The sequence below is a fragment of the Osmerus eperlanus genome, chromosome 1 (genome assembly GCF_963692335.1).
Source record: "Osmerus eperlanus chromosome 1, fOsmEpe2.1, whole genome shotgun sequence".
Taxonomy (NCBI): domain Eukaryota; kingdom Metazoa; phylum Chordata; class Actinopteri; order Osmeriformes; family Osmeridae; genus Osmerus; species Osmerus eperlanus.
Genome location: NC_085018.1, coordinates 21,542,004 through 21,559,606, shown reverse-complemented (window position 1 = coordinate 21,559,606; position 17,603 = coordinate 21,542,004). Strand labels below are relative to the sequence as shown.

The 17,603-nt window shown below is 50.8% G+C and overlaps 1 protein-coding gene across 2 annotated transcripts in view; it reads left to right on the top strand.

Moving 5' to 3' along the window:
- Nucleotides 1-17,603, top strand: part of ptprga (protein tyrosine phosphatase receptor type Ga) — a 162,900-nt gene that overhangs the window by 120,579 nt on the left and 24,718 nt on the right. For both annotated transcript variants that reach the window (XM_062470058.1, XM_062470049.1), the window contains exons 6-9: nucleotides 4,238-4,304; nucleotides 7,802-7,959; nucleotides 12,326-12,518; nucleotides 16,410-16,594. In XM_062470058.1, coding sequence (XP_062326042.1) covers nucleotides 4,238-4,304; nucleotides 7,802-7,959; nucleotides 12,326-12,518; nucleotides 16,410-16,594 — 603 coding nt within the window. The remainder of the gene's footprint in view (nucleotides 1-4,237; nucleotides 4,305-7,801; nucleotides 7,960-12,325; nucleotides 12,519-16,409; nucleotides 16,595-17,603) is intronic.

The following is a 17,603-nucleotide window of genomic DNA, read 5'->3' as shown; positions in this document are numbered from 1 at the left end:
CCTCGTTCAGCAGAGCTACAGGAGAGAGAGAGAAGCAGACAGAGAACGAGCCGGAGAGAGAAAAAACTGAGATGGAGAGAGAGGAGACGGGTGTCTGCGGATAGCGCACGCGGGCTCATGTGTGCCCCGGTGTGTTTGTTTTAGCACTGTGCGGGTGCCCACAGCAGTGTATTTGCGCCGTGATTAGATTTCTCTCATCTCTGAGAGGTACCCATTAATTAAATCATGTTGGTTTGCCGTACAGGACAAATTGGCTCCATCAGCCCTCCACGTGGCTCCTGGGGGCCATGGCTCGCTTTTACGGCCCTCCTTCGCAGCGCTCCACGGCCGGGCCTCTGATTGAAATAGATTGTACCAGTAACATCTATCATTACACTTTTATTGGCTTATTTACTGCCTACATGCTCCGGCGTTCAGCAGGCAGGCAGATTCCTCCAGATGTATTTGTATCCAGGGCTAGGGATGGGGCTAAGAGGATCCCTGTCTGACTCAGTTATTCCTGCTCTGTAGCGCGCTCCACCTCGCGCTCCACCTCGCGCTCGCGCTCCACCTCGAGCTCCACCTCGCGCTCCACCTCGCGCTCCACCTCGCGTTCCACCTCGCGCTCCACCTCGCGCTCCACCTCGCGCTCCACCTCGCGCTCCCCCTCGCGCTCCACCTCGCGCTCCACCTCGCGCTCCACCTCGCGCTCCACCTCGCGCTCCACCTCGCGCTCCCCCTCGCGCTCCACCTCGCGCTCCCCCTCGCGCTCCCCCTCGCGCTCCACTTCGCGCTCCACCTCGAGCTCCACCTCGCGCTCCACCTCGCGCTCCACCTCGCGCTCCACCTCGAGCTCCACCTCGCGCTCCACCTCGCGCTCCACCTCGCGCTCCCCCTGGCAGCAGGATTCAGACTGGAGGTCATCAGTTCTACTCAGGTGTTTTCAAAGGCTCAAAAGATAACCGCGCTAACAAACAGTGGAAAGTCAAATTTTGGGGATCTGAATTTCACCATTCGAATTTGAGCAGCCTGAATTTCGGAACCTTGAACTTTTGCATCAGATTTATTTGAACATTGAAACATGGCTCCACCACCCGATCACTACTGCGCAGACTCTGGCTCCAAATGACATCACCAGGGCAAGAAGACAGCACCCGTATCCGGTATATTTTGGCTTCATTCTCGTACAGTGGGAGGAAGCAGAGATGTTGCCCCTTGGTCCGTTGTAGTGAGAGAGAGAGAACGCGAGCGGTGCGAGAAAGGGCTGAGCGAATCAATCAATCAGCTCTACAATCAAACGTTTATTATGCCATGTTAAAATGTAAAAAGACAAGTGAATACATTTGTGGCGGTCAATTTTTAATTGTGGCGGGTCGCCACAAATAAATCAATGTATAGGAAACACTGCTATGCTATGTTAAGTGTCACAGCTCTGCTTCCCACCCAGCCACTGTAGGCACCTCACAAGTTCAGAGAAAATTTGCAGGAGAAAGGAAACACAGCTGTAGAACTCATTACATAGGATTCTTTGCTCCAGTTTGTCCAGTGGTTTGAGTGGTGAGTTGGAGATGGGGGGGGGGGGGGGGGGGGGAATGCTATGGGGTACAGTTATGGTGCTGATGGCCTGGTGCTCTCACATCAGCCGCTGATGAAAAGGGTGGAGGCAGCACACTCTGTCTCCCCCCCTCCCTCCCTGTCGACAGTCGCCCTGGTTACCGCATGGAATCCTTCAGCCTGAAGAATGACACCTTCCTCAGAAATCAAATAAAAGAGACGGCGCTCTTTAAGCAAATATCACGGAAAAGAGGTTTGTTTCTGCTGCTGATGCGTGGCTGTAATTGCCTTCACACTAACTGATTATAGAGGCTATTTTTACTTGTGAATAGATGTTTGTTCGCAAAGGTTCCAAAGTGCACCAGCGCAGTGACAGAGCAGCATGGCTGTGCCGTCTCTCAGCTCGCTCTGTCGGAGCGCCAGGCACAGGTGTTCCCAGAGACGTCCTCGTTTGTCGAGCGCCACCTCCTTCAACCTCTTCCGCTCTGCTATGTCTCAGAGTAACAAGCTAATAGTCTCCTTGAACGACCAGGGCGTGAATCCTTCCCTTTATTGCCTAGACCTTTGAATGCAAGGGTAAGAGCAGTCTAGTAGTATTTGCAGTCTGAAATAGTACTGTTGCAGGGATCCAGGATATATGAAAGAGAGATGAAGGAAGACCAGAGAGGGAGAGACAGATGAGGGGAGAGTCGGAGGTGGTGATGGGTAACCCTGAGGCTTCACACGGGGAATGGCTGCCATGGACCTCAGGGCATAAAGAGACAAACATTAGTAATGAAACTATACGTTCCCTCAGTCAGAAGGGGAAACAAATGCTGTGTGAAAAAACATTGTCAAAACATTGTCTGGACACTATATGTGAGCTTTGAAAGCAAGAAGGTTTTCTTTTTCGATGAACACTAATCCACTTTCAGCAGATTTGAATGTGCTCACGACCTTCTTTCTTCAGCCCTCTCTCCATCTCTCTGACCCCTGTCCAGCTGTCCTCCATTCTCTCTCTCTCTCTCTCTCTCTCTCTCTCTGTCTCTCTCTCTCCCTCCCTCCCTCCCTCCCTCCTCTCTTCCTCTCCACTGCCTCAGTCCTGTATCCATAGCCATGCAGATAAAACCCTGAGCTCTGCCGCTGACTCAGGGATTCAATATCCTGCCTCACCTGCCCCTAAAAACTCTGCTTTGAAGTGGCGAGCGCAGGGCTTCCGGAGGAAGTTTCATACAAAGGATTGTGGGAGAGTTACGATAGCCCACGCGGGGCGAGGGATGGCGGGGGCCTGAGGAAGGCTGTAGGGGGTGGTGATATATCAGAGAGGGTCTAAAAGGGGCTTGCTGAGGAAGAGACACTGGCTTAGGTGGGGTCACTGAGGAACAGAGTGGAACCATGGGTGGGTAGGAAGGATGAGAATAGGTTGTAGGGGTCGCCATGGGAGACAGCATGTGCTCGAAACCTTTTATTCGAGTGTAGACCACTTGGTCTGCTAGTCCCGAAATGGTACTTGTTAAACGCACACACACACACACACACACTCAGCCTTACACACTTCACACACATACACACACTCAGCCTTACATACTACACACACATACACACACTCAGTCTTACAGGACACCTACACACACTCGGTTTCATTCAGTACACACAGACACACACACACATATAAACCTTTTACTCCCTTCTCACCCACCCCAACCTTGCAAGGCACCTTTCTAATCAAGGAAAATGTTAACAGAAATTTTTTCTCAAAATGGGTAAAAATATAAAAGCCATTGTTTTTTCTCTCTCTCCCCCCTTCACTTTCGCAAGTCTAATGATAGTGATTGTGTCCACACTCCATCTGCAGAGACCGGCTGGTAGAACATATCATCAACTGCCTGAAGCATTTCCCATTCTTTAAAAAAATATATCTATTCTTTTCTTGCAGTTTTCCATCAAATACATTTGAATGTTCAAATGTTTCATGCATTTTTTTCGACACGGTTTCATGAAACCTTGTTGTTTTGATGTTGTTGTTGTACACGTAGTCTGTGTTATTGTGTGTGTTTTGTGAGACCAGCATTAAAGTGTGATTGAGAAAGGCTCCTTATTCAGGTACAAACAGTGTGTGTGTGTGTTGTCGAGGAGGAATAGATAGAGACCTTTGACATCTTGTATTCGACCCTTCTATCTCAGTTCAAACAGGCCTCTGAGAGCTCTGTGATTGCTTCTGTTTGTTCTCAGAATTACACACTCTCTCCACTACATATGAGCTCTCAATCTGTCTCTATCTCCCTCACTCTTGTTGCCTCCATTTCTCACTCTCTGTCTCGCATACACACACACACACACCCATACACACCCAAGCGACTCAATGTCGGCCTCTCTTTCTTGAGAGCATCATTAGTTAGGAGCCCTGCCAGGTATAAGGCAGTGCCTTGCATTAGACAGGTGCAGTCTGCGCTCTGGCTCTCACACAACATCAAAACAAACACTGAGATACACCGTGCCTCTCCATGACCCCGTCTCTCATGGGAAAGACCGCCGGATGCCAAGTTCCTTCATCAATTTCACATTGCGTGTGATCTGTTTGATAGCCAGTGCTGTTATAGCTTGATGCCACGAACAGCTGCCGAGAGCTTCTGTCCTGTGGGAGAGTGCGCCAGTCGTTCGGGGGCTTTGGACGGAAGTCGACTTCTCACGTGTCTGTGCTGTTTCTGTGTTCCTCTGACCTCAGGTGGGCCTGAAGGACAACCCGGCGGTGGACCCGATCATTCACGGACTGAGGGGAGTGGTGCATCATGGTGAGTGACTTAGACATTAGGCAATCAGCATGTAAAGGGGAAGGGCAACGGATTTATTAGTCATACCGAGGGGAAAAAAAAGAGAACAAAATCACAAAAATGGACGTATTATTTATTTCTGGAGTCTGGTCCTGATACAGTAATGAGGAGGTTCTGTGAATTTGAAGAGAGCCCTGCGGCATGGTGTTTTCATGCAACTGTCTCATGACTGTTAGCCTTAGCCTTAGTGAAATGACGCGGCAAACTGGCAACCTGTTTTATTCATCTCACCAGAAGACCCGTCCAACTGCAATCATCTTCAATCTAGTTTTGTTAACAGATGAGATGGTCAGCTCATTTGCGGTCTCCGATTCGTGCAGCGCTTTGGGATGGACGGCTGGTTAGATTTTCGGATTTTTCTAGCTGGTTCTCCTCTTGTCTGGCGTTTGTGCTCCTTGAGTCTGTGTGTAGCGCATGCCTCGTTGCATTTTACATGAGACCTTTGTGGAACAAATGCCTTCCAGCACGCAGACCTGCCAGCAGCAACGTTGCCCTCAGCTCAGGGGGTGAAATCGCCCTGTAAAAGACCTGCCTCACATTCACACGCACGGTTTGGGGGAGGTAGAGGGGGTCTGGCGTTGTGAGGTAGCGGGATTGTGGCGACATGAGGAAGAATGATGGTGAACAGGCAACCCACTGTGGTAAACTCTTTAAGCCTGGTCCTCCCAACTACCAAACTGGTCTGGTCTGCTTTAAGAACGATGATTATTCTGCTGCTGTTGTTATTGATGGTGATGATGAGTTCTAAGGACAGGGATACTGACTGAACTTCCCCGGTCTTAACGAGTGCCCTGCTCTCTGCCTCTCTGTGATGCCAGGTGTTGGCACTGAAGGCTACGGCACCCCCGTTGCGCCTGGGTGGAGAGATGGAGACCGGAGAGGAGGAGGACGGGATGGGGGGAGGGAGGGAGGGGGTGTGACACAGGAGGGAAGGAGAGAGGGAAGGAGGGAGGGAAGGATGCGGCGAGGAGAGGAGAGCCCGAGAGAAGAAATGAAAGGAGCGGGGGTGGCAGAGAGAACAGGGGAGTGTGGCGGCTTGAAGGAGGGAGCGAGACGGGAGATTAGAGGGAGGGAAGGAGGGACGCTTTGATTCCGCAGATGAGCGGGAAGGAGGGAGGAACCGAGTGCGACAGGAGGAAAAAGGGGGGAGTGTGTGTGTTGACAGAGGAGAGGAAAGCGGGGAGGGAGGTAGTGACAGAGAGTGTGAAAGGCGGCACGCAGATGGGCGGGGGAGGCGTGCAGAGGGCCAAGCAGCCTCCCTGGGGGGGCGGCAGGGGGGGCGGGGGGGCGGGGGGCGTGAGATGCCACTGTCTTTATCAGAGACAGATATGACTGTGGGGTCCCTCATCCTCCCCTCCTGCTCACTCACCCCCCTCAGCCTCCCCCGTCCTATCCCCCCATCCCTCAGCCTCCCCACCCCTCTCCTGCTGACAGGCAGGCCTGTCTCCCGCTGTCTACCATTCGCCAAGCGCAGAGATGTATTTTCAGCTCTGTCGCCTCCACGCACAGAGGAGGCAGGGAGGGGACAGGCTTGGGGAAGTGGGGGAGGGCTGGGGAAGGGGGGGGGGGGGGGGCTGGGGGGTACAGCCAAGATTTATGGGTCTGAATTAAGCATTCTCGCAGACACCCACTGAGCTGCGGTTTGGGAGCGCACAACAAGACGAGGTACAAACTCCCGCACGCACGAGCCCGTCCTCTCAGAAGCGCACGCACATACAAACACACAAACAGCTCTTTGAATGAGAGTGTCAGCGGAAGATTTGCTGTGAGAATTCAGAGAAGGCCTAGCCCCTTTCAATGGCTCAGTTTGTTCCCCGAGGCTCATAGGATGGGCTTTTAATTGTAAAATATGCGTGGGCTACTGCAGCAGATTAAGCAAGTACTGAACAGGAGAGCTGTCTGCTCAAGTAATCATCCATTCGGTTCCTCAGTAACTGACTCAAGTCTCAATATTTAATTACACAGTGAGTGCAGGAACCCAGGCTTGGCGCAAGTCACACTTGGAGAACGGTGCACGGAAGTGCATGTGGGCGTGTGTGTGAGAGTGTGTGTGTGAGAGTGTGTTTGTGGGTGTCTATGTTTGTGCTGGTGTCAGATACCTTTTTGTGAAAGTGGGATTAAGCTCAGTCACCACATACATGCCCAAGACAAGATCCCAGCCTAAGAGGGGTCTGCATCTTTCATACAAACATGAACATCCTCTCACTAGCTGCCCAAGGAAGTAGTGCTAAGTGCAGACGACCAGATAAGTTATCAAGCGCCAGCGTGGAGAGGACAGCTCTCCACCACCACCGCTTCCTAACCACGCACTGAGTCAACAGGATGTCAGATCCATCTTTCAAGAGGTCCAATCACCGGACATACAGTGTGTTCTGTTGACATGGCGTTCTCACGTGGGACCCTGTGTGTATACAGTCAGCGGAGAGCCCCTGAGCTTGCATGTAGTATGTACATTTCCACGGCCTCCTGTGTCAGTGCCGTGTCACTCTCTCTGTTTGCCTGGCAGACTGTCCCCGTCTCACCACTGTCATGTGACCGGGCTCAAACGAACACCCAGTGCCTCGCCGAACCAAATTACAAGCACATTAATTCAGCATCTCGCGGCGGCTTTGTGGTCTCCACTGACTCGACACTCGTCAACTGTGATTGGCAATTAATTTTTCAAGGCTGAAGCAGCTTATGGGCGAGTTAGCCTAGCCTAGCTCCCAGGCTGAGGGTCGTTTGTCTGACTGCTGTCGTCACGGCGAGCCAGTGTGTCCTCCGTTCCTCCAGCGACGAGCCTTAATCTCAAAGCTCTCCCATTCACTTCAAATCTGATGCAGCGCGCCGGCAAACCGCTAGCACACTAAGCTTCCTTTTCATCCCCTCCTCAATAGGATTCCCAGTTTAGTTGTGTGTGTTTAGTTGTGTGTGGGAAATGTAGGCCAGAGGGTTCTTTATCAACTACATTTTGATTCCCTTCTTTTTCTTCTGGGTGATTGTAAATACTCCTATCTTGATGTTTGGGGGGGGGGGGGCGCATTTTAAGGACAAGGTGGCTGCTCTACATCTTGAAGGAGGATGTCAGGCCATCTGCTGATAACTGCTGACTCGACTGCAGGATTTGTGAAAGAAGTTCCACAATGTTTTCGTCTGTCAGCCAGGCTGGCTTTAGAGAGAAGAATCTGTGTAAAGCAAGCTGTCTCCAAAGTGGACTTTGCTTTATGTCTTAGCTTGGGACTGATCCACTGACCGCACTTGCCAGCAGAGACTCATGAACACCCGCTCATAGAAAATCCCTGTGACAGCAGAGCATTATCACTGATGCTCCAAAGCACGTGTATGTTCCCAAACGGGGATGACCTCATCACGCGCCCTCGCTGTGCAGGCAGGGGGACGAGGTGACATTGGGTAACCGTGTGTGTTACTGAGCTTGAGCCTGACAGGGGTGGATGTGTGCCTGTGTTTGCTCCCCGCAGAGAAAGAAACCTTCCTGGAGCCGTTCATCCTGAGGGACCTGCTGCCTTCCTCCCTGACCAGCTACTACCGCTACACAGGCTCTCTCACCACCCCGCCCTGCAGCAGGGTGGTGGAGTGGATCATCTTCTCCAGGCCTGTCTTTGTGTCTTACAAACAGGTAAGAAGCACACAGACACTACGACAACACCCATTTCGTCATGCACCACCAACACCACCACCAACACCACCCCCACCACTCACCAACACCATCACCAACACCATCACCAACACCACCACCAACACCACCCCCACCCCCACCATCACCAACACCATCACCAACACCATCACCAACACCATCACCAACACCATCACCAACACCACCATCCCCACCAACACCATCACCAACACCATCACCAACACCACCACCCCCACCATCACCAACACCACCACCCCCACCATCACCAACACCATCACCACCACCCCCACCCCCACCATCACCAACACCATCACCAACACCACCCCCACCATCACCAACACCACCACCCCCACCATCACCAACACCATCACCAACACCACCCCCACCACCACCATCACCAACACCATCACCAACCCCACCCCCACCATCACCACCACCATCACCAACACCATCACAACATCACATTAATAGTTATGTATTGGGGAAATGGGTAGTGAGTGTAGTAATCCAGGTAGTATGGAATGAGAGTTTGTGGAGGATGGTATGGGTGATTGTAATGAAAGAAGAAGATTACATATTCCTAGACTACATTATATCAGAAAGAAAAAGAAGAGAGATTGAGAGAGCATGAGAGAGATTAGAGGAGATAGAGTCTGTGGAGGAGCTCTAGATAGATGAGCTCATTCACATAGACTCTGCTACTCTCTCTCTCTCTCTCTCTCCTCTCTCTCTCTCTACTCTCTGCTCTCTACTCTCTCTCTCTCTCGCTCCATCTCTCTTTCTTTCTTTCTTTCTTTCTTTCTTCTCTCCCTCCTCCTCTCTCTCTCTTTCTCTCCCTCCCTCTCTCCCTCTCTCTCTTTCTCTCCCTCCTTCCCTCTCTCTCTATCTCTCTCTCCCTCCCTCCCCCCTCCATCCCTCCTTCCCTCCCTCTCTCCCTCCCCTCTCTCTCTCCCTCCCTACCTCCCTACCTCCCTCACCACCTCCCTCCATCCCTCAACACCTCCCTCCCTCCCCACCTCCTTCCCTCACCACCTCCATCCCTCTCCTCCATCCCTCACCACCTCCATCCCTCTCCTCCCTCCCTCCCCACCTCCTTCCCTCACCACCTCCATCCCTCTCCTCCCTCCCTCCCCACCTCCCTCCCCCTGCCCAAATGAGTTTGCTTAAGAGTGCTGTGGGTGAAAGCCCAAAGTAGAAGTAAATCTACAAGTCTCGAAAATGTGTGAGTCTGTGTGTGTGTGTGCGCATCACTGTGTGTGTGTGTGTGTGCGTCTCTGTGTGTGTGTGTGTGTGCGTGCGTGTGTGCGTGCGTGCGCGCGCGTGTGTGGGTGTGTGCGTGCGCGTGCGTGTGTGTGGGTGTGTGTGTGTGTGCGTGCGTGCGTGTGTGCGTGCGCGCACGTGTGTGTGCGAGTGTGTGTAAAGTGGTGCAACCGAGGAACAAAGTTTCATCCTTGTCAGGCTGGTCAGTGAAGCAGAATTGAACATGTTTATCACTGTAGCCACAGCGAGCAGACAGCTTGGGCCAGGTATTTGTCCTTGATACAGGCCCGGGTAACACACATACATGAACACCTTCTCTGGCTAATATCTGCTCAGAGATACTGGACCCTGCTGTCCACACACAGCTAGAGACAAAAGATGACTGGCGCAGGAGAGGCAGACACGCATTTTAGACTTTTTTAGAACAGCTGTTTGGACACGCTTACACACCAGGGTCAACTTCAAAAAACGGCTTTGTAATCGCTTGTGATAAACACAGGTGGTGGAGTGTGTTGGGTAGTTATCCCCCACCAGGATGAGCATTTAGAGAAAGACACGTTTAGTGTTTGAAGTGTATTTTGCCTTGCACATCGATTAGCTGCTGCCATGTTGCAAAGGCAACAATGTGTTTGTTGAAGGTGTGTTTGTGTCGGCCGGCGCAGGTGTGCCTCAGCAAAGTAATAGGGTGTTGGTGTGTAGTCGTTCCATGAATTCTAAGCGAGCAGAGCCGTGGAGGAGAGATGAAACACAGCGCGCCCTGCCTTCCCCCGTCTGACCTTTCAGATGATTCGATTTGGCCCCAAATTCCGACAACAATGAATAATACTGTGTGATGTATGGATGATACGATGGTTTGTTTTTTATTCCTGTTCCACGGCACTGCTAGGCTTTGATGGTCCAAGACATATTTTTTGTCTGTGTCTGCCCTAAAGGCAGCGAACTTACAGCACTACCCGCTCACAATAGATGATGCAAAAACACAGGGTGTGTTGAGTCATAAAATCACAGTGTCCGTCCTCCTCCTCCTCCTCCCTGCTCTCTCTGGGCGAGGTACATTCCTATCCTCAGGATGTGGAACTCGTGCACATTAGCCGGTCTTTCTTCATATATTTAACACTACTTTGAAGTCCATTGTTAGCCCGTTTTCCTGTGCTCTGTTCTATAGAAAAGCTCATTGAGCAAGATGAAAGAGAGAAACGGAGCAGTCGCACTCCATCAATGTATCTTGTCTAGTCTTTAGCTGTCTCCCTGTTCCTCTCTTTCTCTCTCCTTCTCTCTCTCTCTCTCTCTCTCTCTCTCTCTCTCTCTCTCTCTCTCCCACACTCTCCCTCTCTCTCTCCCTCTCTCCTTCCATCTCAACCCCTCCGTCTTTTGTTCTTGATCAGTGTTGGAAGTAGGTCACAGGGAGTGACAGACATAGCTCGGGGCTGGCTTTTACAGCAGATCGATGCTCCGCTATTCCGTGGCAACAGCTCCCACTAAAATGCTTCCATTTGTAACATCTGGAGGTTCACGTCTGCGGGAGCGAGCGTGCGCGCGTGTCCACGTCAACCCTCCCAGTTGAGTGACAAGGGAGCACGCCTGTTGCCACCGCCGCAGGATTTAGCAACGTCGTCGCGGGGGGATGTGCTTGTCCACGCCAGGGTCATGTTTGTGTGTGCTGCATGCTCGTGTGAGGCCATAAGGATTAGGACTCTTCAGTTTTGCTGTGAGTTCCACACAGGCAGCAATCCCCCCCGGCCGGAGCCCACCGAGATTTCAATCCCAATAAGCTGTTTTATCGGGGGGGTGTTGCCATATTAGGGATTAACAGATTGTTGTCTGATTAAGAGATTAGGTGAAGAGGTCCGTATTGCTGCCATGGTGCTTGGCATGAGGGCCCTGGTGTGTGCCAGTGCTGGGGGCCCCGCAGGCAGAGATTCTCAGCAGGGGTGGTGGTGGATCCACAATGCAGTGCAGCCTGTCCCCTGGCGTTGTTTAGGAGTAAGGCCTCTCGTGTGGGGTGGAAGCAGTGTGGCGTGCCTTTCTACCCAGCCTGCAGGATCAGAGGCAGGCCACACACACACACAGTAGGGGCCTTCCCAGCATGCATAGTAAACATCCAGAACAGACAGGGCAGTTTTCACTCGACTCTCTGTTACCATACCAACTGTTTGTTTCTCCCACAACCTCTACTCACTCCAGTCACAATGCACACACACACACACACAAACACACACACACAAACACAGAGCCCTAGTTGATCCTTCTCCCTATCTCTATATAGCCTGCATGTCACCCTATCTCCCTCTCCTCCTATCCTCCACTCTCTGATTCTCTGTCAGAGTTTCTCCTAACCCTAAATCCAGAGCTTTTACCCACAGGCAGACTCATCCGACTTAGTTTTTCCACATTAACCCTTGGTTTATGATGCGGACAGACAGATTTTCTTTCATCTTCTTGGACATCATCATCTTTAGAACCAGTTTCCAGATTACCACCCCCTAGTGATCGGGGTGAAAAACAGGACAGCTTTGTTTTTGTGTGTGTTTTCTCCAGATTATGTATTCTGCTCATAGTTAAGTGGTCTTGTCTGCCCGCAGCCTTCCAGCTCAGCCCCACCATATTACACATGTATGCAGGCGAGGACATTAGGTCATGAGTAACTACTGGAAACAGAGAGATACAGACAACATGATGTTTTTTTCTCACTTTTTTTTTTCTCACTTTTTTCGGGCCTGTGTGAAAAATATGATTGCACTGGTCTTGAAATGCCCCGTCAACCCACACTGAACTATAGCTCTGAACAAATCTAATCTTGTCACTTGTCTTTCTCTGTCTGTCTGCCCCCTGTATGTCTGTCTGTCTGCTTGTCTGCCCCCTGTATGTCTGTCTGCCCCCTGTCTGTCTGTCTGTCTGCCCCCTGTATGTCTGTCTGTCTGTCTGCTTGTTTGCCCCCTGTATGTCTGTCTGCCCCCTGTCTGTCTGTCTGTCTGCTTGTCTGCCCCCTGTCTGTCCACCTGTCTGTCCACCTGTCTGTCTGCCCCCTGTCTGTCTGCCTGTCTGTCCACCTGTCTGTCCACCTGTCTGTTCGTCCGTCTGTTCCCAGCTGGAGGCTTTCTATTCCATCTTCACCACGGAGCAGCAGGATCATGTCAAGTCAGTGGAGTACCTGCGGAGCAACTTCCGCCCCCTCCAGAGTCTGGACAGCAGACACGTGTACAAGTCCGCTGTGAAGGACGCCTGGCAGCCCGACCTGACTGACAGCCTGGGCAACCCGTACGGAACAGAGGCCTCCAAAGGTAGGCCTACTTACGGTTCTCACGCTGCTGTTTGTATGTTATCGAACCACGTTACATTGACGTCCTCGTCAAACATTCATCTATGTGTAACTTGTTAATGCCACTTGCTTCATCTGTAACACTGCAGGCAGATGAACAGGCTTCAGCTGGTGCTGTGGTTGAAGCCCTGAGGTGCAGTCTGAACATGGATGTCTGTCTGAGGCTTTCTGGAGCCTCTTTGTTGGTTTACAACAGAACAGACACTGGTAGGAGGACCAGCAGTGGCCAGTCTTCCACTGCCTCATTACTGGGTCCACTGCCTCATGTTCTCTCTGCCTTCACGCCCAGCACCTGTGCGTGCGTGAATGTGTGTGTGCGCGCGTGTGTCTCTGTGTGCATGCACATGTGTGTCAGTCAGAGAGTCAGCTATCATCTGGGCTGCGTCACCCAGGCAAGCAGGGCTTCTTTCCCTCTCTCTGCTTTTTCCTTGGAAAGAGAGAAGAAAACCTAATAAAGTTACACATGCAAACACACACTCTCTCACACACACATACCTACACACACACATAAACATACCTACACACAAACTATGTCTCTCTCACACACACACATACATACACACACATACTTAAACACACACACATACATACCCCTACAGTATACACAGGAAATATGATGTGTGTCCTTGAAAGCTACAGTTATGCACATCTGTCAGGCCTGGAGGAGAGGAACATAACTGAACAGAGTAGAGTAGAGCAGAGTAGAGTAGAGCAGAATGAAGACAGGCAGCATACAGATTGCTCTGTAGAGAGACTCGCCATATGCTACCCATACACTCCGCTCCTCAGCATGCTGCATTATCTCACAGTGGGTTGGTAGAGGTGTGTGTGTGTGTGTGCTGCACACGCATGCACATGAAGGTGTCAGTGAGACTCTCACATCATCCCTCCATCCTGGGAAGAAAGGAGAAGGGTGTTTGAGAATCCTAACATGAGTCCCAGTCCAGGCGTCCTCTTCACATATCTTCCTTTTGTTGTAGCCTTTTCTCTGGCCTGCTTTCACGCACGGTTTGTACATGTGGCCTGTAGAATAATGAAAAACATGCTCAAATCAATACAGACTCATTCAAACCTAGAGGTAACATTTCTGGTAAGCATTTTTCACTAGACCAGCATGTCAACCAGCAAAAAAAAGAAAAAGAATCAATGGTACACCGTGATGAAGTGAGCATTTTTGTTTGTGTGCGGTGTGTTTGAGCCAGGCTAGTGAGTCACTTGCGTCCCTGTGACCAGCCCTCTGTGACCAGAGATGTCCAGCTGCCCTGTAATGCCCTTTCTTTTAGTAATCAGCCTTAGATTTCCTTTGCTCCACCAGAAATAATTCAGTAATCCACTACAAACAGGCTTAGGCAATTTCTCCATCATCCATTAAATGATTGTTAGTTTAATTTTGGACCATGGAGAATTGATTGCCTTGTCACGGTAAGAGTGAAGGAATGGATGGATGGAGAGATGAATGCTATGGATGGATGGGGTGGGTGATTGCTCCCATCCTCTCCAAGAATAGAGCCGTGGAATTGGGGGCCGATGGCTGGAACCAGGGCTTTGATAGCCTGCTCAAATTTCAAACCAGTACTTCAAAACAAAGGACTTGTTTCTGGGTGTAGATGTAGGTTCGGCCAAGTGTTTTGCTCCTAAAGGGTTGAAATTACAATCCAGTCATCTCGGTTTGAAGTAATGTCCTCCATTATTCCGGCGAATGAAATGTCATATTAGAGATAAACATCTAATCTCTGTAGGAAAGATGGTCTCAAAAATAGAATCAATCTCTATGAGAGCCTTTTAAGACCGCACGCCATTTTCCAATTGATTTGGCCTGAGCTGGATGAAAATATTGAAGTGGACCTTTCTAGGAGAACAGGGTATTTTTAACCTCCCAATTTGGGATGAGAACAAGGAGCCGCACGTGTGCAGTCGCCCTTCGCGCGTGGCGGCCATGTTCTGAGAGGTCTTCATGAGGACCCTGAAACAGCAGCTTTCAGCATGCCGTGGGGCCTCTGCCAGGGTCTCCCTTCATCTGTCAACGTGGTCAACCTGCCGCAGGACAAAAGACGTCCTCTCCTCCCTTAAACGGCCTTTCACTTCCCCCTCCGAGACATCCTCACTCTCATTTCTGGCACATGAAAGAGGGATTAGGTGAGAGAGAGGAAAACATGGACGGACGAAGAGAAGGAGGTGAAAGAGAGAGGAAAGGAGAGAGAGAGAGAAAGGGAGAGGGAGAGAGACTGATGTTCACCTTGCATCCCATATCATGTGTTCCCCTGTGCTCCTCTCTGTGTGATTGTGGTCTGGTCTCCATCAGTCAGTGTCACCGGGCCATGTCCCATGTGTGTTTGGATGTGAGTGTGTGGGTAGTTGTCGGAGGCTCCTTTCATTGATGAAAGACATAACAGGATCTCTCCATCACACATCCCAGCCCAAAGGCCCCTCACAGCTCCACTGCTGGAAAAAGAAAGAGAATATGTACTGTTTATATGGATTTGAAATGGAAAACGGAAACGCAAACTCAGACCACACCGATACGTACCACACACACACACACCACACATACACACACACAAACCACACCACACACACGCAGGCCTACCCAGCCCAGCTTGATACTAACTAGGTACCCTCTAAAGTGGTGGAGGTCATACAGGTTGCCGTGACTCCCACATGCAGGACTGTGACTAATGACATTAGCTGTACCAAAGCACATGGTCGTATTATTCAGGTTATTCATGGGAAACCTCCTCTATATGGAGAACTTAATCAATTTAGTCACACCGAGCATATTAGAATATTCTCCATCTCAACAAGAATAGTAAATCAGTATCACATTATACAGCTAGCTGACAAAAGGACTCTAGGATAACAGCAGTAATGTTGTTAGGAGTGGTGTTGAAGGCTGTCCATCTTGAAGATGCCACTTGCGATAATGTTCATCATAATTGTACAGGAATAACAACGTCATTAATGCTGTGTTCAGGGCTGTGGAGCCCGTGTCCTGTTTGGGTGAGAAGCAAGGTACCGCACTCATGGGAAACTTCCACTACTTTAGGCTGTTTTCACTCATTTGGGTTCCTCCCAGCCAATGACTAAACAGAGATTACAGCGCTATGGATCTGACTGGTTGGCCAGGGCGCCATGGTAACACCACGGTAACGCTATGGCAACTCTGCCACAACCATAGGCAGTTTGACTGAGTGCACTCCCCACACTGGTCAAACAGAGACACCTAGTGGCCACAGAAGGTGTGCCAGTTAGAGCAGATGGCAAAGGAGGTATGCAGTTTGACTAGGGAATAGGGAGATATGAAGGAAAGCTTGTTAGATGAAAGGCCTAAAGGCAGGTATATATGAGCTCGTATATTATTTTACCTCTCAGACAAACATTGCGTCTGGAGCAACTGTTGAATGTGTCACATGACATGACTGGCCCTCGGATATAATAACACATCTGAATGGAGCTCAGTCACCCCAGAACGTCCTGCTCTCCCCGGCTCACATCTCTCTCCCTCTGCCACTCATTAGACCCCGGCTTGGCTGCTCTTTTGGGTCATCTGGAGAGCAACATTACCTGTTTCACTGCTCTAATATTAACTCCCCCTTTCTCTGTTTTTCTGCCTCTCACTCTCTCCCTCCCTCTTTCCTTTACTCTCTCGCCTTCTCTCTCTTTCTCGCACATCTTTCTCTACATCTCTCTTTCTCCCCCCTCTCCCGCTCTTTCTATTGCTGTCTTTCCCTCTTTCTCTCCCCCCATCTCTCTCTATATATTACATTTTCTGTCTTTGTCTCTCTTTGTCTCCCTCTCTCCTTGCTCTCTCTCGCTGTCCATCTCCCCCTCTCCCTCCCTCTCTCTCTCCCTCCAGTGTGCAGCAGTGCTCCCATCAACATGAAGGTTCAGCATCTCAACAGGACCGCCCTCGTGGTCCGCTGGACCCGCCCAGAGGTCACCTACCACCCGCCAATCATCTCCTTCGTCATTTCCTACAGCTGGACCAAGCACGACGAGTCCTTCGAGGAGACTCACGTCACCGACAGCCAGCACAAACTAGTGAGGGGGCACTTTGTAAACACACACACACACACACTTGGACACACTGACACACGCACGCACACATGCAACGTACGTACGGCACCCTTCTTTAGGCCAAGCTACCTGGAAAGTAGCCGGCTGGCACAGCGTCACATTCTACTCCGCCGTCGTCACGGCAATGCCAATGGAGGACAGTGTGAGTGTGTGCCGGTGAATGAGCAGTAGACTAAGAAGAAGTGGTGCAGTGGCACTGGCTTTACTGTGACCTTGGGACGGGAGCGTGGAGAGACACCAGCGTGAGGAGCACAGCCCCCAGCCATTTAAGAGCAGAGCTGACTTTTTAAACACCCTCAGCTCTTTAATATCCTGCCATTGTGTTCCAACGGGGGCTGGAAATTAATGAGGAGCCCGATTCCTCAGAGCGAGAGAGAGAGGAGAGGAAGAGGGAGGGAGAGATTGAGGAGTCTTTTCTTTGTAGGGCATTGAGCTAGCCGTCATTAAGCGATCCTCATCTCCCCGTGCGTAGGCTCGCGCAAGGTGTTCCTCCTCCCTCCTCTTCTCCTCTCCTCTTCTCCCGCCTCAGTCTCTCCTTTTGTTTCTATCTTTCTTTCTCCTCCCTACTGTGTTCCCCCCCCCTTCCCCCCCTTCCCTCATTGTCATCAGTTTTTCATTTCCATTTTTATTCCCTACATCCTCCCATGACACATTTATCTGGGTCACCATGGGGACCGGCAAGTCTTTATCCCCCCCCCCAGTCCCTCCCTCACCCCCTCGTCACAATCAGTGGAGAACCCACACTAAGCTACTCTATACCAGGCTATTATACACACCAACACTTGGGGGGGAAACACCATTAAACACTGCAGGACTACAGGTGAGGTGCATCATCTGGTTGGTCAGGGTCTAGATGTGAGTGATGATGATGATGATGGATGTTTCTGCTGTGTGGATGTGGGTTGGGTCTCGTACGTCCGGATCATGAATGTGTGTGGTTCAGAAAGGGTCCACAGAAGTGAGGAAGGAAGAG